Source organism: Lissotriton helveticus, chromosome 1_1, assembly GCF_964261635.1.
Source record: "Lissotriton helveticus chromosome 1_1, aLisHel1.1, whole genome shotgun sequence".
Taxonomy (NCBI): Eukaryota; Metazoa; Chordata; class Amphibia; order Caudata; family Salamandridae; genus Lissotriton; species Lissotriton helveticus.
The window spans coordinates 843194324-843222236 of NC_136057.1; the positions used below are offsets into that span (position 1 = coordinate 843194324).

The following is a 27913-nucleotide window of genomic DNA, read 5'->3' on the forward strand; positions in this document are numbered from 1 at the left end:
CACACCCTTTGCGTCCCGCTGTGCACGCATGCACCGCCCGGACGAGGCCACCGTGCCATGCATTGCAGGGAGATGAATCATACAAGCTCCTCGAACGTGCAGACCTGCACACTGCTCTATGGTTCTTAGAGCAGTTTTTGGCCAAAATATTTTTAAGTCCTCAGGTTTGGGATTTGACCATCTAGGCAACTTTAGCGCTACAACCAAGGGACCATGACTGCTGGGACATCATTTGGGGGTTCGGGACTCATGCAGGCTGGGTCCAAGTGCGGGTTCAAGATCGTGTGAGCCTTTTCTGTCCCTGTGGCTCTGAACAGGCGGCCAGGATACTAGCCCTTGGAGTCACTTTGGTAGCACTGGGCTCAGGGTGAAGTTGAAGTCTCAACAGAAGGGCAGCCCTCAAAGTGTCCTGTCGCAGGTTCAGGTGGGAACTGAGGCGTGGATCTGAAGTTACTATTTTGCTACCCTTGGTGCCCTTTTTCTGGAAGGTGACAGAAGATTCTAGAAAGGCTCTTTGAAGAGCATGGAATTTTCTGCCTTCGCTACCCTGGCTCCAAGCTGGCTGCAGTGACAATGTTTAGGTGTTAGGTCCTTTGTGTGGAGGCAAGCACACCCTATTCATTTGCAAGTGGAGCTGTGCTCAGCTTCGCCCCCACCATCTTTCCAGCCGATGGTCCACTCAGACATGCCTAATCCTTCTATTGTGTAACTGTTTGGGAGGAATTCACAAACTCTAACTGTCAGATATACTAGTCAAGTGACCCTAAACAGGCTGCAGGCAAAAAGAGCAGTAAAATGTCAACTTTCTAAAAGTAAGAATTCCAAGGGGCACATTGCTCACGCACCCAACTGTCGCACTGCGATATAGGAAATGTTCCCCACAATAAACCACTTGTTGCTGAGTTATCCCTTTAAACCATTTGATACCAATATTTTCAAAATTCTTATTTCCTCAATTTTCCTCATGATTTTAGTCACTGTGGAAACAGCGGGATTTCACCAAAATTCTTTATTCATCTTTAACTTTTCTCATGCCTCCTGCATGCCCATCAAGGCTTTTTAACAGTGACCCGTCCAGGTTAATCATACACCAGAGTAGGCTCATTAGATAATACCCAATGCATTTCAAGCCATGACGCTCTTTGTCAGGGGTCTCTAAAACAGATGGAAAAAACTGCTCAGCTGACAATTCAAATAAAACCTTCAATATGCAAAACTGTGCCCCAACCAGCAATCCCCCTTCCCAAATCACCCATCAATAGTCAATACAACCACTCTAATCTTTAAAAACTCATATTCTCTAACCCAATGCACGTCCCTAACGCCCTCCTTACCCACTTTTTAAGATTAAAGTGGGTGTATTGACTGTTGATGGGTGATTAATTGACAAACGAATGCTAGAAAAAAAATAGATGGAAACTATGAGCAAACAGGCATTTCATATTAACTAAACATCATCAGATAACTGGTGGCAGATAGGATATAAAAAAAAAACAATATTCACCCTATCCAATTAATTACTGGCACCCACAACTTCTTGCCCATATCCCATCTCCTATGGCCTTTAAATCTATACACTGCTAACTCCATACTATATATGGCAAGTAGCCTAGCCCTCCAATTTACAAATGTGGGAGGATCTGGACTAATCCATTGAGATGTAATTTTGCTCTCAAAATGGCCATTGCAATGAAATCTAGGCCTATTTCCGATCTAATCCATCCCACCATGCTCTGAGTCTGATCTATCCCCAGGATGCCTAGACCAGAGGTTCTTGAGATCATCTTGCCAAGGGTCCGGCCCAAGAAAAGTTCAATATCTTGTAAATATTTAGCAAGCTAGGCCACCCAAAAAAACTTAGGGCACCCCAAAAAAACACATGGATCGTATCTGTGGCCAGTGTCCCACACCTGTTACATGAGTTCCCACATGACCCAGACCACTTCGAGATCTTTCCCGGAGTATAGTATAAATCAAAGACGGACATATAATGTTGAGCTCTCAAACTGCCAGTTATTTAGATCTGATTTGCCGATTCCAGAGAAACCTGCAAGTCTGTGCCCTCCTGTGCACATTTCCTGTCCCATCTATCATTCTGGATAGCTAGGTCATCAGGGAAAGAAAATAGCAGCATTTGATCAATTTTCCTGATCCGGGACCTAGTTGCTATAATCTTACCAAGGGTATCTTCCCGAAGTTGACCCTCCCCTGTGAAATAGTTTTAACCAAAAAGCTTCTAATCTGTAAAAACTTTAAAAAAGTGTCTTGTGGAGAGCCCAAATTTTTCTTGTAATTCAGAAAACGAGGTAATTTGACCATCACAAAAGAAATCACCCAAAACATTAATTCCAAGAACCCCCAAATAGTGGTTATCTGATCCTGAAAAATTGGTGGTAAAAGCCCATATGAGAACAAAGGGGTATAAGCATTTATATTCGTAATCCCAAGCCGATGCCACATTTTTTTTCCAGATAGAGAATGCAGATTGAATCATTTTAAACTTTGTTTTCTTGTAATAACTAGGTTCGATAACTCTGATTACACAATATTGAGCATCCTCCCCTAATAGGACTTCATATATAGTAGGTCTGACCGGTTCAGGGACTACCATCTTCCTCCCGACCAACAATATCCCCATTTGTTGTAGTAATGCTACCCAGTGATATAGCCTTAAGGAAGAGATCCCAAACCCCCGAGATCTTGGAACTATTAACCATTTAGCTGCCCTTCTAGCTTTATGGAAACCCCATAAGAATCTAATACAGGCTAGTTCTGCTCTGGAAATACAAGAAGCAGGAAATTATAGGGGTATTGTCTGGAACAAATATAAAAATGTAGGGAAAATAAGCATTTTATTAACGCTGCACCGTGCGTGCAATGAGAAATGAAAGTGATCTAATCTTGCGAGAGTCTGATCAATGTTTTTTATGATCGGTTGTATGTTCATCTAAGGTATCTGCTCGACCACAGCTGTGATCTTTACTACCAGATATGCTGCTGCTGATGAGGATACAGTCAGGATGTCCTGCGGTCTTAGGGTATCCGAGTGTATGACCTGGGGTTTGTCGGCATTTAATTTGTAACCAGAAACAGAGTCAAATTGTTTCGTGAGGTCATACACTGCCGGAAGAGCAGATCTTATGTGGATTGTAAAAATGGCGACGTCATCAGCGTAAGCTAATGTTTTGTACGAGACCCCATTTACCGTAGCCGCTTCGATCCGTTGGTGGGCACCCAGCTTACTAAGTAAAGGATCAATGTATATTGAAAATAATAACAGAGAGCAGGGACACCCTTGATGGGTTCCTCTGCTAATAGAGAATAAGTTGGATTCTTGTCCAGAGATCCAAACGCGGGCCTCAGGTGAAGCATTCAAGGCCTGTATAGCTGTGATAAATCCCTGCGGGAACCCTTTGGTCTTAAGCATCAACCAAAGAAACCCCCAGGAGACCCTGTCTAATGTTTTCTCTGCATCCAACAGGATCATCCCCAGGGGTGACTTTGTGGCCTGGGCCCAGTCAAACAAGGCTAATGCCCACCTGACATGGTCAGTTGTATCATGACCAGTAATTAAACCATGTTGGCGGATAGACATTAGGGGAGCAATAACCTTTCCGAGCCTTAAAGCAATTATTTTAGAATAAATCTTGCTGTCAGAGCATATTAAAGAAATAGGTCGATAGGATGAAGGACTAAGGTCTGGTTTATTCTTTTTTAAAGACTACAATAGTTTTGTGCCATGAATCGGGAGTCTGGCCCTTCTGAGCTCTTAAAAATAAAGATTCGAGCTCGCCATAAAGAGTTTGTCTGAATGTGCGAAAAAATTCCAGAGGTAATGCATCAGGGCCTGCATGCAGCCTTGCCAGCCGCCAACGAGGCTATGGCACATTCGATTTCCTTCACCGAAATCGGGCCAGAGTGCATATCCCTCTGATCTAAGGTGATCTGAGAGGTTACATAGTCACAGAGAAAGTCCTCATCCGACATTGCTGAGACATCCTTCTCTGTGGAATAAATCCCCTGGTAAAATTCCTCAAAAACCTCCAGGACCTTAACCGGGAGTTCCTGAATCTGCCCTCTACGATCTTTTATTTGACATATTCTGTTAGAGACCGCTCTTTGCTGTATACGCTTGGCTAACAATCTGCCGGTATTCTCTCCAAATTCGTAAATGTCAGCCCGGCGCTGCGTACATTTAATAGCCAATTCCTCCCCGTAATGTTGATGTATCTTAGTTCTTACATCTGCAATCTGTCTTTGACATTCCTCTCTTTTCTGCACATCTCCAATTATCCGGATTAGCTCTTCCTCGGCCTCCCGAAGCTGGTCTACCCATTCATTGATCTTCTCTTTTGTCTTCCTCTATTGATGTAGAGAGAAGCTGAGGGTATCCCCCCTCACCGCAGCCTTAAAGGCGTCCCAGACTATTAACTCTGATGCAGTGTCCTTATTTCTACCAAAAAACTCAGCAATCCAATTGGCCATATATGTGCAGTATTCCAGATAAAGTAATAACTTTCTATCAAATGTCCAGGTTGCACCAGCTTATATTGAATTTCAAGTTGGGAGTTGGATCACTAGCAGATTGTGATCCGATATCAATCCAGGGAAGAGCTCACAATTAATCCCTCCTGCTATTAAGTTAGAGACAAAAAAAGTAATCTAGCCGTACACATTTTTTGTGGGGGGCAGAGAAGTGCCTATTCCAAGACTCAACCTGTCGCTGACTTTGCCAGATATCGACAAGCCTGAGTTCCTGACATAGCCCCTGTAGAGCCTTAAAAGTCTTAACCTTCCTACCCAAATAAGGAGCATTACTATGGATATTGAAGTTGGAATTCAAGTGAATATTAAAATTCCCGCAAAAAACTATCGAGTGAGGCCATAGAGCAAGTTCCATATTCAGAAGACCAAAGCTAGTAGGATCATCTAAATTTGAACCATAGAGAGCATATAGTGTATAATGCCCCCTAATAGCTGCTTCTAAGATTACCCATCTCCCTAAATGGTCTTCCTTAACGTGTTTACACATTAAAATGCCGTGCCTTGCCAGTATAGCTAATCCACGAGTGTTAGTAGCTTGCTGGGAACATGCAGGAGGTCAAGACCCAAATCTTTTCACCTCGATTAGTCTAACAGATGTGAGTTGAATGCCTGGTCCTAATCAAAAGTTAGAACTTATTAAATGTAATAAGACAACCCAATGTTATCCTATGGGATAGGTCAGCAAAACAGTAGTAAAAAATAAATGTAGGGGTTTTTCACTAAAAGGACATGTAAAACTAAAATATCTAACCTTTTAAATACAATGGACCCTGCCTTATGGGCTACGTAGAGCCTACCTTAGGGATGATTTTTATGCAATATAAGGAGATTTTAAGGCTTGGCAAGGGGTTTATACTGCAAATACAAGGAGATTATGGACGGATCGCTGAAACGTTTCAAATCCATCAACATTCTTTAACTCACTTCACCACCTCAGTTCAGACCCAGCTATATGCAAATCAGTCTTGACTCTGTGCCTTATAGGGAACAGTCCAGCCCGAACTGCCAAGCCAGGTCTTCCCTGGACTGGAAACAAGCATCCTGGGACCTGTTTCGGGGTAACACCCCTCATCAGACAAGCTAGCTTGAATCCAGTGGCAAAGTGAGCAAGGGACCCACATCTGGGCATGCCCTGCCAACTTAGGGCAAGCAACGCACACACAAGGAGATAATGGACGGAGCGCTGAAACTTTTCAGACACTCACCCCCCGTCACTGATCTGGGTTGAATCCATCATCGTTCTTTAGCTACTTCGCCACCCCAGTTCAGACCCAGCTCAAAAACTGGTCTGAGGATGCTTGTTTCCAGTCCAGGAAGGACCTGGCCTGGCAGTTCGGGCTGGAATTTTCCACTGCGCACAGGGTCAAGACTGATTTGCATATGATTGGGTTAAAACTGGAATGACATGGTGAGCAAAAAAAGGATTGATTTAGGCCCAGATCTCTGTACTGGGGTGAATGTATGACATTGTTCTGCATTCTGTCCTTCACCTGTTGTTTTTGCTTTTGTCACCCCGAGTGGGCCGGGTATGCTCAGACGTGAGTCCCGTGCTCTCCATGCCACTGGAATCAAGCTATCCAGGCTGATGAGGGCTGAAAGCCCGAAACCGGTCCTTGGATGCTTGTTTCCAGTCCAGGGAGGACCTGGCTTGGCAGTTCAAGCTGGACTGTTCCCATGGGGCACAGGGTCAAGACTGATTTGCATATGGCTGGGTTGAAACTGGAAAGGCATGGTGAGCAAAAAAACGATGGATTTAGGCCAAGATCTCTGTACTGAGGTGAATGTATGACATTGTTCTGCATTCTGTCCATCACCTGTTGTTTTTGCTTTTGTCACCCCGAGTGGGACGGGTATGCTCAGACGTGGGTCCCGTGCTCTCCATGCCACTGGAATCGAGCTATCCAGGCTGATGGGGTGAATGTATGACATTGTTCTGCATTCTGTCCTTCACCTGTTGTTTTTGCTCCATGCCACTGGAGGCAAGCTGTCCTGGCTGATGAGGGGGAGAAACTCTGAAACCGGTCCTAGAATGCTTGTGTTCCATCCAGGGAGGATCCGGCCTGGCAGTTCGGGCTGGACTGTTCCCTTTGGGCACAGGGTCCAGACTGATTTGCATATGGATGGGTTCAAACTGGAATGGCATGGTGAGCAAATAAATGATGGATTTAGGCACATATCTCTGTACTTGGGTTAATGTATGACATTGTTCTGCATTCTGTCCATCAACTGTTCTTTTTGCAAGGGGTTTATATTGTCATTTCGAATTGGCAGTTTCAAACTGTAACCAGTTTGCAATGGCCGGCCTGGGACATGTTTCAAGGTGCTACTTTAGTGGGTGGCACAATACGTGCTGTAAACCCACTGATAGCATTTAATTTGCAGGCCCTAGTTATATTGTATACCTCTATACAAGGGACTTACAAGTAAATGAAATGTGCCAATCAGGTGTAAGTCAATCAAACCATCTTTAAGGGAGTGAGAACAAGCACTTTAGCACTGGTTAGTAATGGCAACATACACAGAGTTCTAAGGCCAACAAAACTGAATTCAGCAAAAACTAGAGGGTAAAAGACAACATGTTTGAGGGTGAACCTGCAGAGAGGACCAGGTCCAACAAAGGGGAACAGAAAAGGTAGCCTGCAAGGCAACATCACTACTCAACCTCACTAGTGCATCTTTGATTCTGGCCAGCAGGGCTGTAATCTCAGGTAATTCCAGGGCTAGTTTTTCCTCAAATCAGTCCTCCATGCAGGCTGCCATCTCAAAGAGGCCTTTAGACTTGCCCTCCAGTGATCCATAGACCAAGTTGCAGCACAGTGGTTGTCCTCCCTGCCTAAACAGCAACTTCAGGTGGTGCCTTGGGACCCTAGTTAAAAGGGAGGGGGGGGACAGCAATGACTTTGCCTGGTCCTAAGAAGGTTTCTAATCCATGGTCAGGTACCCTTCTTGATTAGGTGCATGGATACACTTGGGTTGTACCACCAATCCAGCAGCGAGTTCAGCATGATCAATTTTATAACCATCTAGCTAACAAATTAATGTATTTATACATTGATTCTCTAAATTTAACTTCATCTAGGACTTGCATACACATTTTTGCACGACAATTTTGCATTTAGTATCTGCTGTTACAGTTTTGCAAAGATTATTGCACCATTTGCCTAAAGTATAATTGCTCACCAATATGCGATCTTGGTGCATGGAATCAGTGCTAAGGAGCTCGACATAGTCCTTTGACTTAAGTACTGAGTAACTTTGAGAACAATCATTGACCACAAACACACACAGTCAAATGAAGTTCCCTCAGTTACCTATGTGGGTCATAGAATAATGGAGTGCGGAACTAAACTAAAGCATAGGTTAGTTGATGTAGTCAAGAAAGCTGCAGAGCCCAAAGTAAAGGAACACTTCGGCCTTTTTATTTGCCGAGATTTCTGTTCCTGGCAACTTAATCACAACATTTTAGCTCTTAAAAAACAGCTTTTCCGTACAAAAGTACCTCTTTTACAAGAGTGTGCTTATATATTCCAAGCACAAGGTCTGGTATACTTCAGGGTTAGGCAATGCAAACTTTTACATAAACAAACGCATAATGAATGACCATATCAGACTGCAAATATAAACCTGGGGCCACGGAATGTTTCTTATCTTTGTACACCTCTAGTTGATTTTTAAACTTTGGAACTACTAATTAGTGACCATTCAACACCCCAAGCTAAGAGAAATTGTAGCAAATGGCATAAAATACTAGGTAAATTAGGCCTTGCTTGGTGACCCTGATTATTACGATTTGCGTTGGTGCCTGCGCTGCACGCTGCACTCTGGGACCGATTTATTTATTGCTGTAACCTAATTTAATTTCTCCTGGAGCCTGCGCCGCCCGCATTCCCTCCTCAGCTGCATCCGCCATAATTTAATTAACTCTCAGCTACTGTGGTGCTCGCTTTGTGTGCCCTCATTGACTCGCATTGCCTCCGCATTAATTACTATCGTGCACAGCCTGTCCCGGTTTGGAATCGCCAGCCATAGTTGTTGTGATTAGGATCCCGGCCCCTCCACCACGATCCCGCCTCCCAGCTGATCCCCCCTCGCCCCTCCCCCTCCACAATCCCCATATGACCGATGCATTTACGCGCAGCGTCCACGCGCAGCGGTCGCGCCCCTTGCGCGCCGAAGGTGCGCCAAAGGTAAGCCCGTCTACGCCCGTCCGCGCCTCGACCGCGCCCAGTGCCAGACCCCCTGGTCCCCACAAAATCCTCTCCTCCTTCATCACATATGACGCCGCCACCCTCCTAGCCCTCAACCCAGGACGCACACCTCTTTGCTACGAGGCTGCCCCGGGAAGTACCCACGGTCCCTTCGCTTGCCACTCCTGCAAATTTACCAGCATCAAGACCCATACCACATCCACTAACCCCAAACACTGCTCCGACTCTAACCACCTGAAGTGCATCCTGCTGAACACCTGCTCGGTCCACAGACACGCCACCGAACTCTGGGATCTACTCTATACCACATCACCGGACGTCGCCTTCCTTACTGAAACATGGATGAACGCCTCATCATCACCCGACATCGCCATAGCCATCCCGGACAATTACAAGATCATCCGAAAAGATCGCACCATCCAAACAGGGGGAGGCATCGCCATCGTCCATAAGAACACCATCAAAATCACGACCAGCTCCGACGATATCCTTCCAACCGCCAAACACCTACACTTCCAGATCCACACCGACCCCAGGACCACACTCAGAGGCACCCTGGAACCCGTAAACAATTCAGTGAAGACATCTCTGACTTCATCAACCCACAGGCCCTCGCCTCCGAAAACTACATCCTACTAGGAGACCTCAACTTCCACCTGGAAAAGAAAAACGACTGCAACACCACCACCCTTCTGGACAACCTGGCCAATCTCGGTCTTAAACAACTTGTTGACACCCCCACTCATATTGCCGGACACACGCTCGACCCAATCTTCACCTCCAGCAAACACATCTCCTTCGACCGCACCACAGCTCTCCATTGGACGGACCACAGTTGTGTTCACTTCAGCTACAAAACCACCTCGAACCACAACCCCCCACAACCTATTCCCCGAAGAAAATGGAACAAAGTCACCACCGATCAACTCCTCACATCGCTCAACCGAAACCCACCCGCCCTCTCATTGACCCAAACCAAGCCGCCTTCGAATTCAAACAATGGATCACACACAGCGCCAACGAATTAGCACCATTGAAAAACCATCACACCAAACAAGGCAGCAAAAAGGCCCCCTGGTTCAACGATGACCTTAAGAAATCCAAGAAGTTATGCCGCACTCTCGAGAAATCATGGAGAAAAAACCCAACCACCGACAACATGACCACTCTTAAGACAGCCACCCGCAAACACCACCAGCTGATCCGATCCACCAAGAAATCAGCATTCAAGACTCGACTCGACAACAACGCCCACAACAGCAAGGAACTTTTCAACATCGTCAAAGAATTCACCAACCCCACCGCAGCCTCAAACGACATCACTCCATCCCAAGACCTTTGCGACTCATTATCCTCCTTCTACAACAAAATTGCCGACATACATAACAGCTTCGAAAACAGCTCCAACAAACAATCCTCTCCACCCCCCTCAGAACCTAAACGGCCCTCTACCAACCTCAGCGCCTGGAACCCAATCACCACTGAAGACACCACCCGCCTTATGAACTCCATCCACTCTGGCTCACCAACCGACCCGTGCCCACACCACATCTTCAACAAAGCAGACTCCATCATCGCACCCCTTCTCCATGATGTCATCAACTGCTCCTTCATCTCTGCTACCTTCCCAGAAAATTGGAAACATGCCGAAGTCAACGCCCTCCTGAAGAAACCCACAGCAGACCCCTCTGAACTTAAAAACTACCGCCCCATATCCCTCCTCCCATTCCCGGCCAAAGTCATTGAGAAAGCCGTCAATAACCAACTCGCCGCCTTCCTAGAATCCAACAACTCCCTCGATCCCTCTCAGTCCGGCTTCCGAGCCAAACACAGCACCGAAACAGCCCTCATCGCAGCAACAGACGACATCCGTACACTACTGGACAACGGAGAAACTGTGGCCCTCATTCTACTCGACCTCTCCGCCGCCTTCGACACTGTCTGTCACAACACCCTCATACAACGCCTCAGCAACATCGGCATTAAAGGAAAAGCCTTGGACTGGATCATCTCATTCCTAGCTGGAAGAACTCAGAGAGTCCGTCTTCCCCCATTCAAATCTGAGGACACTGAAGTCATCTGCGGTGTACCACAAGGATCATCACTCAGTCCCACCCTCTTCAACGTTTACATGAGCCCACTCGCTTCCATCGCGCGTCATCACAACCTTAACATCATCTCCTACGCTGACGACACCCAGCTGATCCTTTCCCTCACCAAAGACCCCAACACCGCCAAAACCAATCTTCATGAAGGCATGAAAGAAGTAGCCGTATGGATGAAAAACAGCCGCCTTAAACTTAACTCAGACAAAACGGAAGTGCTCATCCTGGGATCATCCCCCTCTGCCTGGGACGACTCTTGGTGGCCTGCGGACCTGGGCTCAGCACCCACTCCCACAGAACATGCACGCAACCTTGGCTTCATCCTTGACTCCTCACTCTCGATGTCCAAACAAGTCAACGCCGTCTCATCCTCCTGCTTCAACGTACTTCGTATGCTCAAAAAGATCTTCTATTGGATCCCCACCGAAACAAGAAAGACTGTCACCCACGCACTGGTTACGAGCCGACTAGACTACGGAAACACCCTCTACGCCGGAATTACAGCCAAATTACTGAAAAAACTCCAACGCATCCAAAACGCATCTGCGCGACTCATTCTGGACATCCCTCGCCAAGACCACATCACCGGCCACCTAAAAGACCTCCACTGGCTTCCCGTCAACAAGAGAATAACTTTCCGTCTCCTCACCCATGCTCACAAGGCCCTCTACAAACTAGGGCCCGAATGCCTCAACACTCGACTTTCCTTCTACACACCCACCCGTCAACTAAGATCCTCCAATCAAGGCCTCGCCGCAGTTCCGCGTATCCAAAGAACCACCATGGGAGGTAGATCCTTCTCCTACTTGGCGGCCAAGACCTGGAACTCACTACCCACTCACCTCCGCCTTACACAGAATCACATCTCATTCAGAAAAGAACTTAAAACCTGGCTTTTTGATAAATAATGAACCCGTCCCCAAGCGCATTGAGACCCTCTGGGTGAGTAGTGCGCTATACAAATTCCTGAACTTGAACTTGAACTATTGTGGTCTAACCATGAGTACAGTCTACTGTGTGGTACCACGAAATTACCCTGGTGTACAGCATTTCACAGGAATACAGATGTTATGTACAACATTGAAAATCTGAACATAAACAGATGGCACAATCTGAAGGGGTCACAGTACCTTAGACATGAAAGATCAAAAAATGCACAAATAAAAATATAAAACGTACTTACTTTGTGTTCATCTATTAGCAGATCCCGAGCAGTGTTAAAAATTAGTGTGTGCAGATCTTTGGAATAAAATGCCAACGTGTAGTCATAGTCAAAGCCATAGACCTCAATATCGGACAGGCTCATTTCATTGTTGGAAAAGATGGCATCAGGATTCAGCAAATTGCCCAAAATCGAAGGGACTAGATCTAGAATTGAATACGGTGAAAAGATGTTAGAAAAGCTGTGAAGTATGTAAAGTACTTCAAATCAATGAATACTACAGCATGTAAACAGCTACTTGTGCAAAATAAGTTTTATTTTTCCAAAGTTTTTGAATTTAAAGATGCTCTATTGGAAGCTCAATCATTTAGGCATTTATTATGCCATTACTCGGTAAGTGCCCGGCACAGAGATGTATGCAAACACTGTAAGGGTAGTTTTTCCAAAGATGAATGTCATAGCAGTATATTTTAGTTGGACTATCTGGTTTGAAAAAAAAGTCAATTGAAGAAGCTTTTTGGAATCAGATTAGTTAATTTGGTGCAAGAGCAACTCTTGGCCGAAAGAAAAATATGACTCAGCAGCTAAAGACACTATATCCTTTACAAGGTTTAAACAGTTTAACAAATCTGAGGAAAACCAGGCATTTTTCAGTGAATTCTCAAAACATGGCGGTTTAGGTTTGTAAAAATTGACAGACATAGAAATAACATAACCTTGAAAGGAATGTTAGCAACATAGCGGTCATATTGCAATTAATTTGTATGCACAGTCTACATAAATCCAATATGGCAAATACCCTAGAATGTACCTAATGAGGGTACATTATTTTGTATAACACAAAAATGGTAAGAAAATTGAGACACCAAATAAAATGTAAAATAACAGTGGTCGTTTCTGTTTTTGTGATTCCCTTTATCCTATTTAGATCGCCGGCCCTCATACTCCTGTGTATTTGGTCATTAGTGGAAAGAGTGAGAGAAAGAACACTGCATCGCTTCGGTTGGATTCCCAGTACAAGGTTAGTGCATCATGACAACAACTGCTCCAACTCCCCGGTTCCTCTCTTTCGTGCCCATCAAACTGCTGAGAGAAGAAACCCGGATTAACATGAACTGTCATGTGAGGCAGAATGCATGGGCAGTGTTGTGTAGTTCATATTACAGTTGTACAACTGGAGGTATCCATTACAGTCATTTACTGGTGATAATAGGCTCAATTATATTTAGATCAGTGTCCTTTCTTCCAGAGGTATAGATTGGTCCAATGAATCTTCTGCTGAAGGCTTATCTTCTCATGACCCCAGCGTTCCAAACGTGTAACCAAATTGGAACATACACATCATCACTGTTAAATCACATGAATGGGTATAGAGCAAATCAGAATACTGTTTCTGTACAGGACTAAACTTCGCTGATGTGTAATTCCAAATAAAAGTACAATATGCTGTTTCTAATAACTGGATGGTAACACATAGTACTTTAATGGCCGGGTAGCAGGATCGGATCTCTTACACAGTACTAAATTGTGCAGCCACACGACCTGGAAAGATTATATTTTAAGAGAGAGCAGAAGAAATCAAACGACAAAATCGCATGTGGATGGGGTTTCCTTTGATTTTTTGGCTTAAATAATGTGGCTGGGAAAACAAGGTTCAGGGCATTTTACTAAACATCACAGGTCTATGATTGATAAACACACACAGTGATTCCTGTTCGGAGACTAGTACAATGTTATTAACAGATCTTTTTAAGGGCTAAAAAAGGCAAAGGGAAGGGATTAGTTAGAAATACCAGATCTTTGCCGGCACCTATCCAGGGCCGTGACAAGGTTACAGTCAGGTGTTAGCCAGTTGGGGTTTCCCTACCTCTGTAGCCTCATCAGAAACGTGCTGTGCTGCACATTTATTAAGATGACAGCTGAACCTGGCTATACACAAATGCTTACGTTCAGCATAGGACCACATACAAAAGAGCCCCAAAATATATCAGCGCAAAGTCTTCTCCGAAGACCATGGATTTCTAAGGGTTGCTCTCATTTTTATTAGCGCCTCACCTATGGTAATGACCTTTGAGCCCTGGCTCAATCATAGCTGACGACATACATTTTTTTTTAAACAAAGCTGATAAGTGTCCAATTTGGGGATTTTAGCAAATGGAACTTTATATACTGGAGTTTTGAGCCAATGATGAAATTGTTGAAAGCAAAACTACTAGCACCATAATTCAACATGCCCTTGGTTGAAGAAAACAAAAATGGAGGATGGCATCCTCTGTCCTACTGTGAGAGTGCAGAGTTGTGGCTTTTCTGCTTTTTTCTTGTAGGCAATGAAAGGTTAAACTCGCCAGTGGATGAGAGGGCAGAGCTCCCTTTAAGATGCAATTTCAACCATCTCAGTGTTACTCTGCAAACATTAACACGCCTTAGAAAAACTGCATTAGGCGTCAATTATCAAAACTACGTAGCAGCGACAGAGCGACCTGTCTAAAAACAATCAGAAAGAAAGAATAATGTCCCGTCACCACTCTTCCTTAACACCTCCTGAGCCTCGAAAGTGGAGGGATTTAGGAGGTGTGCTCACACCACTACTGTGAAACTCTTTAACAAATGCAGCACAGGCTGCAGGTACTCCCCCGTGAGGGCCGCCAGTTGGTAGAACCCTTCCTTTAGAGGCCTCTCAGCTTCACCACATACCCTACAAATATATTACAGAGTGCAACTAAACTCATAAATGTCTTTTGCTACCATTACCTGTAGGTTACCATGTGGCAGGTGCGCACTAAAATGCCTCTTATCCCAAAAAGGAGCCGAGAGGGTAACAGAGTACCAGGGTTGCCCTCCACTTATAAACCATCAATATAAAAAAAAAAACTGTCCCTTGGACGTTAGGTGTTGGTGTACGTATATTAGCCGCAGAGAGACCCACTGTCAGTTTCTACTGCTACACCCCCGAGCTTAATAATTTATTCTTTGGGTGTATTGCCGCATCCAGTCCTAGTTTCTTAACATAAAAATTAGGGAAATTCCTTGTGAGTTTCAAAAAGACAGTCAAACAGAGAACAACCAGATGTCTGGAACAATAATTTGCACAGTACATCAGAAAACAACCAATATGAAAAAATATAAAAAAATGTGAAAAGAACAAAATGACCCCTCACGGGCGCACCACCCTCGGGGCAACTGGCAGGTACTCACCAGGTAAGGCCCCTTTTCTGATCACAGGTGGTCATTTTGTTCACTCCTTTTGTGACAGTGTTTAAAATCAACTGGCACACCTTTCGCACAACTTTATTCTGGATTATAAAGTGTAATCCGTTGAATTCAAAAGGCTGGTAGCTAGCTCTGCATACCATTACCTATAGCCGCTAAATGCGCCAGAAGACTTTACTCCTAAACACCAACAATGTTCTTCTGTGAGCCTGTCAGAAAACATGAGGTTTTTCACAATCAAAAATGTTAAGTCTACAAGCTTTTCTTAATTTAAAAATAAATAAAGCCGGCTTTTTGCTTTAATGTGAAAGTAAATACATATGGCCATGTGGTCTCTGACCAGAGAGGCTCAACCATTTTAGGAAAACTCAATGTATGCATGGACATGGACCTTAAAATTCCTTCTGAAGACACTATGCATTTTCAGGTGCAGGCCAAGAAAAGGGAAATTGTTTTGTCTGGGAGTTCACAATGTAAATCTCTTTCCTAATGTATCTCCCAGAAAGTAAAAAATGTAAAGTCCATTCTTATGGTCTTTATCCAATAGCTCACAATGTAAACCCCCTTCCTGTTGTGTTTGCTAGAGAGCTTACTATGTAATACCACTTTGTTTTTACCTGTCAAGAGTTCACAATCGAATACCCATTTTCATTTTTTTGTCAGAGATTTGCCAAAAGTATCGAGCTGGTGAGAGGACTTCCCAGAGTGGGAATTTTTTAATGTTCTTGCTCCAAACTTTACCCGCCTAAATCAAGCGCTTCTAAATGGACCTTGTTCAGCACCTATCTGATGCCATGCAGCCCTTCTCAGATACTGCTTTCTTGCACCACTGACTTCCATTTTTAAGACTAAGACAAACTGCAAAATCTCTGACCAGGGCGAACCTGGTAGTAACAGTGGCTCCTCCGTTAAGACAGAGGAGCGTCGCCCCACTGCCTTTGAGAAGTGAAAAATGAAAAATAAAATTATAATAACAAAAGTTATTATCATGTTCTTTTTCTGTGCTTTCTTCCTGTAGCCGAGCCAGGGCAGGGCCATCCATTCCGACACTTCGACACAGAAAAGAGAAGGCAATGCTTCAAGTGCGCATGAAGGTTAAATCTCTCCACCCAAACAAGCAGAGGGTCATAGTCCCTTAGTGAGCACCTAACTGGCATGAGAACAGCATTTGGATTAAAGTAGGGGGCAGAATGCAGGTAGGCGGTTTTAAACAAAAAATGTTTTCCCCTAGCTGCCGCACCACTTAAATGCCACAGCAGCCGCCACTTTTTGGTAGGTGTATCCAATTAGAGGTCTATCGCAGTCAGCCTCAAATCGCACCTAGGTCCCGTTTGACTGTGACCAGTTAACTCACATTGGCACATAACACTGTTTAGCGCAATATTTTATTTAAAACGTTAATGATTTATATCATGGATTCCCCTTAATGGCTTTTTGTCATTTTGTGTGTGAAGTTATTCTCTTATTATACACAGGAGTGGGATTTTTATTGTGTTTTGTTTTCAACTTACCTGTTTTTTGTACTTCTAAATGCTTTACACATTTTCTTAGGTTAAGCTGGTCTCCTCTGTTCTCTGCACTTATGTGTGACAGTCACATATACATGTGAAATATTGTCCAGTCTTCGAATCCTTCTAGTTCCATCACAGTATAACCCTGGTACAATTTAACAACAACAATTCTCCAAATAGTTTCAATAAATGTTAATAAAATAGTTCCAAGTTTGTCTTCATCAACATGACTTGCTGAATACTACTCTGTATTTTCTAAGACAATCCATACTAATTCATGGGAAGTAATAGTTCTCTGCAGGAAATCTGTGATAACTGTTGCGAAATCCTCACTGCAACAATAATGTATTATAATTGCCAACAAAGATGCCAATGAGCAAAAGGAAAGTTATAACCAGCTATTCAAGATCACTGTTTTCTCTCCAGAATATATGGGAGTTCATGGCCTGCTGAGAATTGTAGTTCTTTGCCGGAATACTGCCTTTTAGCGCTAACACTCAGAGATGACTTCCAGCCTTTCCTTCCCTGAAAAAGATTTAGAGCAAGTGGATTTAAAGAATCGCTCCAAACTGCTAAACTCATACTTAGCAGTAAGCAGGGTCTGCACGCCACTACCTGGCTCCATTTTAGGCACAGACGTACACCTCTGGGCATGAGTTGGCCGCTATACAGTGAATCCTATCAACTCCAGATGTTTCGGAACAGTGAATACTGGCAATAGTCATACCAGTCCTGCCAAATTACCTAGGTATTTTTGAGATATGCTGCTACAGCCCACATTTTTTCTTTTAATCCTGAGACTTCTAGTCTTGTTTATTCCATATTAAATGCAGGACCAGCAGTCCTAATATGCAAATAAAACACCTGGACTGAAGCAGCACATCACGCATGGACCTGAGAAATGAGTCAGCTATGCCCTGGGTGGTGTGGCTTGTGTGGCTGACATCCCTTTTTCTTTCCCAAAATTCCCTGTATACCGGTATGTCAAATAATGGTTTAAAAACGCATTTCCTCACAGTTTGCGATAGAAAGTAATATTTAGGAACATAAAAACACCCACAAACAGTGTTATCACTCTTCTACCAACAAAGGCTTTGCCTTTCATGTAGATGGTCAATTATAACTTACAAGAACAGATTATGGGGCCAATTAAGACGTCGGTAGGCAGGGCTCGGAATGGGATTCGGTACTGTCGAATTCCATTTGTAATCCTTGATTTGTACCAAATCGGTCACCTTTCCTGATGACCAAGTAAGATGCAAGAAAGCCATCCGGGCTGTCCGAATTGGTTCCAAATGGGGATCAGGCAGCCAGAGTCATTCTGAGCCAAATCGTACAGCCCAATGGAGACGGTTTCCGAACGAGCGAGTACGATGACTGATTCGGCTAGCCGTTCCAAATCAGTTTGACCGAGTGAAACAGCTTTTGGAAACAGTCTTTGGAGGCCCATTCCAGGCCCCCTTTCACCCAGAGGTGACCGAATCTGGCCCGTGAGGGTACCCAGGGGACCCTTCTTCCTAACCATGCACAATGTGGCAGGCTCCACGGGGTGCCCGCCACAGGGTGCAAGATTTTCCCCACCCATCCCTTTTTCCGGTGAAATCAATGGGAATACGACCAAACCGAGTTCGTAAGCATCCGGACACATAGTAATCGGTTGGTAGGACTCCTCAAATATGAATAGTTTGGAAAGCATTCCTAACCCGATTCCATGGGAATGCTTTCCTAATGACATCGTAACTGTCCCCTAAATCTGTAAGCGTGTTAAGTCAATACATTGTAAATGTGGTCTTCACATAGTCATAATATTGGCCTATTAGTGTCCCAAGAAATTGGCTAACGGATAATGTATAGGGCACTGTTTTTATCAGAAGTAGTGTGGCAACACATGATGTTAGGACTTTTGCCATCTGCATGTCTTTCTGGAGTTTTAGGCCACAGAAAGAATTTTTTTCTTACCCACACGTTGACATCTACATTGGATTCTGGGTAATACATTTGCCAGGATTCTTGCAAGCCACATGGCCATGGATTTCTGTGTCTCTAAGTTTTAGAATGTCAATGGTTGGTACCAGATGACCCCAGGCCCAAATACTGTAGACATCCCCAATGGAATCTATCCCAATCAAAAACATTCCATGGCGTCCAGTGGGTGAATCCCTGTTCAAACCCATGGAACACCCAAATGTTTGAAAATCCAACACTCAGAAGGTCTGGGGGAACACAGATTTGGGTGAAGCCTTGACATGGTTAAGTTCCTGTGCAAGGAACACTGAAGGAAACTACCATGTTGTTGGGGAAAATACTATAAATCTGACAAATTTTAAGTTCAAGGAAAACTCCTAGCCAGCCAATCAGAGAGAGGGAGGTCTGGCACCCAGCAACAGAAACCGTAGGATCGGTTGTTGTTAAACATACATGGCTGTAGTATGTTTCCGTACACCATAGTGGTGATACCAGAGAGAGGGAGGTCTGGCACCCAGCAAAAGAAACCTTAGGATCGGTTGTTGTTAAACATATATGGCTGTAGTATGTTTCCGTACACCATAGCGGTGATACCAGTAACCAAAAGACATAGGGTAAACCTGCATTGTGCGGCAACATAACCGCTAAGGTACAAACAGCGTTTTTTGTACTTTAGTGGTTACGTTGCCCCGCACAACGCTTTTGACTGCACGGTTTTCATCATATTAAGATGATTACTTTGACACTATATCCAATTGTGTCGAAGTTCTTTCTTTACTAAAGAGAAATCTACAAACAACTCATACATAATTTCAAGCCCTGAAGAAGTCTCACATGAGACGAAACGGGTTGGCTAAATGAATTGTTTGATTACTGGATTTTAAACATCTGAACATTCTATCAATAAAGAACATGTTTTTCAATCACAAAGAAAACTCTGGACCTGCTATATCCATGGACTATTATGGACACTTTATGACATGATGAACTAAAATGAGATTGATAATTGATGTGAGCTAACTCCAAATCTTTTCTTGTGAGTGTGTTTGGGCTTTTCCCAATAGGAAGTGTAAAGGGGTGCACTTCCTGGTGTTGTAGCACCATCGCTATAAATTAAGCCACTATCAGCAATAGGTGCAGGATTCTTTGCCTAAACCCTTTTGTGCTTTGCTTTTTGTAGATTTTTTTGGGGCATTCAGAAGTAGATAGGATTTAGTTTTATACTTTCCATATAGCAAGAGTTTTATATCGGTCATCAAATGAACAGTGCACCATAAACCGGCATTGTCACAATTTTGCAATGTGCACTAACATTACGTAATTGACTGCACACATTTCATTCCCTGAGAAAAATCTATATTTGTTATTGCCAGACATCAGACATTGAAACATGTTCCAAGGTTTAGGTTTATACATTTGAAAAGTGCAAAAAGAAATGGAGCACTTTTGTCTAAAAAAAAATTCTCCATGTTTTTCATTATATCTTCAATCTGAAATTAGACATTGATAGAGGGTTAGCATCCATACAGAGTCTTGAATTTGGCGATAAAACCATAGTTTGTGTGGGTGCACAAAGACAGCAAAGAGGTAAATTAGTTTAAATAATCTAATGCAGATTAATTTTTGCAAACCCCATCTCAGTGGCGTGGGGGGGGAGGGGTTAATACATTTTTAAAAGCCTACCTTTTGACAGGTCCCGTGTCTTCCTGCTCTTCTGCCTCTGGCAGGAACAGGAAGCAGGTAGCCTACCTCCCCTAAGCCAATCAACGCTACAATGGCAGCGTTGTGATTGGTCGGGACGCAGACCAGCCAGGCGCCTTTGGCGAGGCCTTTTTCTCTGTGTAGGCATGCAGCCTACATGGAGAAAAAGCAGAGTGTGCATGACTGGTTTCGTCGGCCCCAGAGGGCTGACCAAACAGTTAGCACCCCCAGCAGTGGGCAAGACACTCCTCCCCTGCCCTAGACCAGACCCATTCAACCAAACCCTTCTGCTTTCTCGCAGTGTGAGAAGCAGAAACATAAAATGGTTGTTTTACCATTTTTTGTTTCTGCTTCTAGTACAACGAGAAAGCAGTCGGGCGACGCTCATCCACCCTAATGGAGGAGCCACATTGTCTAGTCCAGCTCACATTTCTCCCAGTTAAATTATGAGTGAAAGTCCCATAAGCAGTACAACAACTTCAAGCTTGGATGTTAAACACTGACAGGAGCTTTTTGAACTGAATCTGGAAACTAGGCACTGCGCTTAATACGCACTTTACTTATTGAACACTCAAATATATCCCCTACCCTCTAAGACTAAATAACTGGTCTGCTGCATCATTTGAGAAGTCCTATAGCCGCTGCAATAACAATAACATTAGACAATTCTCTAGAAAATTAATTTAAGGCAAAGCTGTGTACAATTTTATAACATTAAGGAAACTAAAAGTAATAAATCTTACACTTTCATAAATTATTAACCTTTTGGACATTCAAATTATTGCGTTCCATTTGTGTCACCTGAATCTTAGTCTCAAAACCTGCTTCACCATTCAACAGTGCACTTTGGCTGCTCACCCTCATTACCTACTGAGAGTCAAAGTTAAGAGAGGATGTTTCAGGCCTCTCAGTGAGCTTGCAGTATTATCCAAGTTCCTGAGATTCAAAGGACAACAGGCAATAAGGGTTAAAATTGCCCAGTTGTCTCTGGGTGTGCTAAGCCCAAACAACTAGCCTGATAAAGTAGTTCAAAAGTATCCATATTGCGCTCGGTACTTCAGTTATGTTAGTTAGTAATTCAGTGGCTAAAAATATGGAAATTATTGCACATGTTTAGCTGTCTCAATATATCAAACCTTAAAACGCCTATAGTGAATAACTTCCAAATAACAAAATTAGTCAGTAGTGGGATAAGATGTCAGGCAGAATCCCCGTATTTTGCATTTTTCACATCCAAGAAAGTAACTAAAGGCAAAACAGCTAAAATGGCGTATGAATGCCCCAAGCTGAACACAGGGAATCGAGAGATGGATCTTGAGAAGATTAATTGAAGCAAATTCTCAGTTTGAGAATCCTTCTGAGGCCCCACACATGAAAGGGTCCCATGTCTAAATCACCTACCCTACTGTTCACTGCTGTAAAGGTGGGATATACCCGGATGTGCAGTTGCAAGCGGCTCAGTAGTGCATGAAACATATAGGCTTAGAAGTCAGTCTATCAGTCAACATCTCAGTGACCTCTACTGCCTCTGATCTCCTCTACGAGAACACGGATTACTTCCTGTTACTAGATACTTGTCATATAATATATGCAGCATTAATATCTGAAGCATGTCCTGTAATATGGTTCTCCCACTAAGGACGTTCCATGCCACACCACAGTCTTGCAGTTTTGATTTATGTGGTAAGGGTAACCCTGATCGCTGCTTCCCTCGCATACCACATCCCTCTGCTTGGATGCTCACAAATGTGTGATTGATAAATTATTTTCAAATGAGTCGATCACAAACGTTATAGAATGTTTCTCTTAAACATTATTACCTTTCCAACATTAAGTTTTACTTTTCTCAGATATTTTTTCTTTATTGCACGGCACCTAAACACGGAGCCTTTTTAACCGGGAGTTTGTCTGTAACACAATACCAGGCTCCCATGCAATTGTTGCTGCAGCGTGTTCCACTTTCTGCCACGGAAAACGCTGGGTATATTCTATTCTATAGGTACTAGTATAGCACATAGCTAACCGGAGGTATCCCAGCACTGATAGGACACCACAGAATATTAAGAGGAAATTACAGACTCTTTTTGGAAAAGTCATGTTTTTGTATAAAACAACTGGGCGTTTATCTTGCATTCATGGAAGACCATGAGATGACTGCATGAGACGTCCACACGGATAGTTTACATTCAATGCTCATACAAGGCCGTCTAAAAGTAAAATTCCTTGTGCTATTAGGTTTTCCTATTACATAGCCCACCTTAATGGGAGAACTCTGTCAATATTAATTTCTCTATTTTTCTCACTGTGTGAACATCCATGTATAGGAAACAGTTCAGACGAAGTGAAGTTTCCATAGTTAGTTTTATTCCATATAGAAGACCCACGACAGCTCGCCTCGGCTCAGTTCAGTCAATGAGCCACACAAGCTTCACATTCTATATCACACTAACATGATGACCTAGGTCATTCTAAGACATACACAATATCATTTAAAGACACATACGTCTGAACTAAAACACAATAACAATAATACACCCATACCACACATCCCTCTTTTTTATTAAACAAATTCAAAGCTCTTAATAAATCAACAATAGGAGTAAATCTCTAGAACGAGCAGGAGCAGTTCTAATTCTACCACTTCTCCTATGCATGTTATCCCCTTCACCACAGTCGATGTTTCCCCAACTTCCTCTTTGCATGCATGGTTTTGACATCCAACAATTGCTATCACTTCTGTCAGCATCAGTACGGAGAGGACTTCCATTATCTGCATTACCCACCGAACCACGAAGAGTATGAGTTAAATCACCGACATCAAACCAATTGTCACTTACCAACCCTTTCGTCCTACTATCACTCTAACCTCTCACTCCGACAAATTCTAATCGCCTGTTCCTCGCTCATCTTGACCAGGCCATTTCTGTTCCACCATCGTTTATATTGCAACAAAGTTGCCATCCTACATACTCTGACCACCTTAAAAGGTTCTCAAAATCTAGATGGTCCCTTCCCAACCTTAATAGTTTTTTTTTATTAACACCCAGTCACCAGGAGCCAACATTCTTTCCTCCACATACATATATCTGCCATAATCACATTTGTAACTGTATTGTTTTTCTCTCACCAGGTCACACACTTTCTTACATTAGAAGTACTATGAGGAGTGATATTACAATTCCAGACCATATGATGCAAATATTTTGCCACATGCAACTTGTTAGCCATGGCACGCCTTCTTTCAACAACCTATTTGCCCTCTCAACAAGCCACTGGACGCTGGATTATACAGTAGTACAAGAACGTGCTTGATATAATTCTTTTTAGGAAACTTGTTCATATATTCAGAAACAAAATGCATCCCATTGTCTGTAACAACTTCTTTAGTAATACCTTCAATAGAAAACAAACGCTCCTAAAAGGATATAACCGAACTAGTATCAGCATTTTTAACAAAAGCAAAATACAACCATTTTGAAAAATAATAAATGGCAACAATAAGGAACCTCTTGTCAGAACCAAAAATGTTAAATGGACAGGCAAAGTCCAAACCTAACTTTTCCCATGCACCTTTAGACCATTCCACAGGGCACAGGGGTGCTGTAGAGGTTTCCCAATGTTTATCGGAACACAAACACTCCACACACCTCTCAAGAAAAAGTTTGACCTGTCCATCTATACCAGGCCACCAATATGTCTGTTTATTCTTCCTGACAGTAGCTGTAATGCCTAAATGTCCTTCATGAGCCAATGAAATAATCTTTCCTCTTAACCCTACCGGTGGTACAAACAAGCCTTGCCTCACTAAAATATTGTTAACCAAAAATAATTCAGATTTCACTTGTGAAAATAGCTTTTCTTCTAAAGAAATTCTCCTGTCACAAAGCCAACCTTCACTCAAAGGTTTCTTTACTTTATTCAAACAACCATCCTTCTCACAGCTCTCAAACCACTCCTTCTCAGTAATTTTAAACTCTTCCATAACATTATCCACAGTTAGCACAAAGTCGTCATCATTTCTACCCAGATCAAGGCGGTCTCCATTTTCCACAGGTAAACGCGACAGGCAATCAATCAGCCTTAACATTCTCCCAGCAAATACTTAATGTCAAAATTAAATTCCGGCAACCTTGCAAGTAATCTGATAAGTTTTGAGAATGCTTTATTGGACCAACTATCTCCCAACATATAAATAAGAGGTTTGTGGTCAGTGTAGAACTGAAATTTAGCTCCCCAAATATAGATTTTTCTGCAGCCCATGAACACACTTATGCCTCCCATTCTATTGTGCTAAAATAATTTTCTGCTCCACTTAGTGTTCTTGAGGCAAAAGCTACTGTCCATTCTTGACCATTCACCATTTGACTTAATACTGCTCCCAATGCTTTGGAACTGGCATCAACAGTTATAATACTTCTCTCCACATGGATAAAGGTTCTGCTAGCAGGTGCACTCATTTTCAACTTCTTAACAGAATCAAATGCATTCTGTGTTTCCTCAGACCACACAAACTTAACATTTTTCTTCAACAAATCCTTTGTGGCGGCACAATTACAGAATAACCTTGCACAGATCTGGCATAATACTTACTAATGCCAAGAAATGCCCTCAGAGCATCTTTGCCCATTGGAATGGGTGCATCATTAATTGCAGTTAGTAAAGACAATTTTGGTTTTATCCCCTCACGTGAGATGTTATGGCCAAGGTAATCCACTTTCTCAGTAATAAATCTACACTCGTTCATAGTAACAGCCATCCCATGTAACCCCAATTTATTCAAAACTGTTTTCCAGCAGATGATAATGCTAGTCTAAAGTTTCAGCATGGATAAGGATATCCTCTTGAATGACTTGGATGCCAATTTCTCCATCAAACATCTGATCCATAAACCTCTGGAAAACACTGGCAGTGGATGCCAACTCAAACAGCATCCTTTTGTACATATAGGCGACGAATGAAGAAAGAAATGATGTCAGCGGCGGCGACTCTACTGATAAAGGAATCTGATGGCACGCTGATCGTAAATCCAAGGCGGTAAAATACTTACTTCCACCTAATTTAGCCAACATCTCATGAATACTCGGAAGAGGATGACAATCCACTACAATGCTGCGCTTGGGAACCCTCAAATCTGCATATAAACGTATAACCCTCTGAACTTTTGCTTGCAACAACAGGAGCCAAAACCCACTCTTAAGACTCAACAGGTGTTATTATACCTCGCAAACACATGTCATCTAATAGCTTTTCGAGATCATCCCTGGCAGAAAGGGGAACTGATCTGACCTTCTGTGCAACAGGAGTGACATTATTCTTCAATTTGATAGTGTATTGAAATCCCTTAACTGTCCAACATTTGCTGAAGACACCAGCAAATTTAGAAAATATGTCACGTAAAACTTCATCAGGCTCACTTCCTTGTTCAACAGAAAAGACAGGCAAATCTCCCAACACAACAGGTTCAGAATGTCCTGGTCTAAGTATTATGCCTAAATCAGCTTGATCTTGCCAGCAGAAAATGTCACGTCCATTGAAGTCAACATATATTTAAGTGTAAATTTCCCTTTTTTTTTAATCTAATCACTTCTGAAAAATATCCTCTCATAATAATATCATAATCCCCAAAGGCCTTGGGGTTGACATCTGTGGGTTTTAACAACATAGTGGACCAATATTTTTAACATGTATTCTCACCTAGATTTGTAATGGATGAGCCAGAATCAGCCATGACACTTATGTCAATGGATCCAATTTGTACCTCACAAATAGGTCCTTTGCACCTTTTCCCAGAATTACTTAATGTATTGACTTCAACAGTTAACAATACATCATTCAGTGCATCACATATTGACTCATCTTCTACACGGAGTTGATTCACTTTACATTTTTCTTTTGTATATCTACACACAGTATAGAAATGCCCTATTTTCTTACAATTATTGCACCTTTTTCCTTGTGCAGGACAATTGGTGTTATTACCCATATGATATCTTGATCCACATCTGTAACATGCTCCAGTCTTTTTTTTCTCAAAAGTTTTGTCTTGTTCATATGTGAAACAACATTGATATCTCAATCATTAGCATTACTTAAAGCTGCAACACGCATACCACTGTCACTATCTAGAGATTGGCCAGCACAACCTTCAGTTAAAATTTTTAGAAGATATTACAGAATGTTCAATGCTTTTTGCCATATGCATAACTTCCTCTAAAGATGGATTCTTACATGATAATATGAGTTCTTGAATTTTCTTATTAAAGCAATTAAAGACCACTTGGTCTCATAGAGATGTATCCAAATTAGTACCAAATTCACATTTTGAAGCTCCATCAAAACTGCTAAATAATCTTCAATAGATTCTTCAGACATCTGCTTGCACTTGAAAAAAAACAAGTCTCTCAAACATAACAGATGGTTCATCTACATATTGTTTACCCATATGTGCTAAGGCTTCAAAAAATGCATTCCAATTATCATCACCCGCTGGTGCAGCAACAACTGGCAGACTATCAAAAACCTGCTGGCTAGCACTACCCAAATGATGAAATAATATAGTTTTCCTAATAGAAGCCGAATATCTGGTAGCATCTATAGCTTCACGGTATTTTTCAAAGACCCAATACCATGCTGTAAGTGGTTTACCTGGATTTTGTAGAAAGGGTGGAAACTGAATAACATAACTAGAAGTAGCCATATTTCAATCAGAAAAAATAAAAGGAAAGCTTTGTAAATGTGTGCCTGTCACAGTATATAACTCCCAACAGGTGAATAATAATGTAAGGCTGCTAAAAAACACTTTGAAATCCAAATACAAATGTAGTAAAATAATAACCGAAGTCAAATAAAAAGAAGAAATTGCAGCATGTGCCAGTCACGGAACATGTGGCAATGAAGATGAATAATATCTTTTTGAAGAACAATTGTCACAATTATTAACCAGTGGTACCGTAACTTCGTATTGAAGCAGTATGTGCAGCATGTGTTCATCACAGAAGTGATGAATCATGAATAGCACCAATCGTCTGCCTGTCACGGAAACAGGCGACGAAAAAATGAATAGCGTATTCCAAATGAAATCCCCCAGTAACGGCCCAATCAATCAAAATGGCCGCAAACCAAATGTGCAACATGATTTTCACTTGGCGATTGATTTAACACCTGCGGCGTTGAGAAGAGGCATTGACGTCATAAACTCCAGGAGTCCGTAGAGATGGCAGCAGGAGAATATTTAGTTCAAGCAAATCTTTGAAAGAAAATACCAGAAGGACCGGCAAACTTCCAACAATCAACGTTCAAAGATTGGAATGCTTGTACCAAACTTGCTCGAATAAGCATAAAAGGGTTTAAAAACGCCGTAAGATGAAGACGAAAATGGTAGTAAATAAATAAAGATGGGATTTCAGCACGTAAAACCTATGTGTGTCGGAGAATCCCAAAGTGTTCCATTGAATCCTGTAGGATGTTGAAAGAATGTCATCCGTGTTGTTGGTGGGTCCTGAAGTT

General features: G+C 42.6%; 1 protein-coding gene and 1 long non-coding RNA gene across 3 annotated transcripts in view; one reads left to right on the forward strand and one right to left on the reverse strand.

The window, feature by feature from the left end:
* The window catches only part of NT5DC3 (5'-nucleotidase domain containing 3), a 377890-nt gene that overhangs the window by 311299 nt on the left and 38678 nt on the right, over positions 1-27913 (reverse strand). For both annotated transcript variants that reach the window (XM_078674858.1, XM_078674850.1), the window contains exon 2: positions 12042-12226. In XM_078674858.1, coding sequence (XP_078530984.1) covers positions 12042-12226 — 185 coding nt within the window. The remainder of the gene's footprint in view (positions 1-12041; positions 12227-27913) is intronic.
* The window catches only part of LOC144817927 (uncharacterized), a 131696-nt gene that overhangs the window by 4635 nt on the left and 99148 nt on the right, over positions 1-27913 (forward strand). The window contains exon 2 of the long non-coding RNA XR_013606999.1: positions 12949-13041. This is a non-coding gene — a long non-coding RNA (uncharacterized LOC144817927). The remainder of the gene's footprint in view (positions 1-12948; positions 13042-27913) is intronic.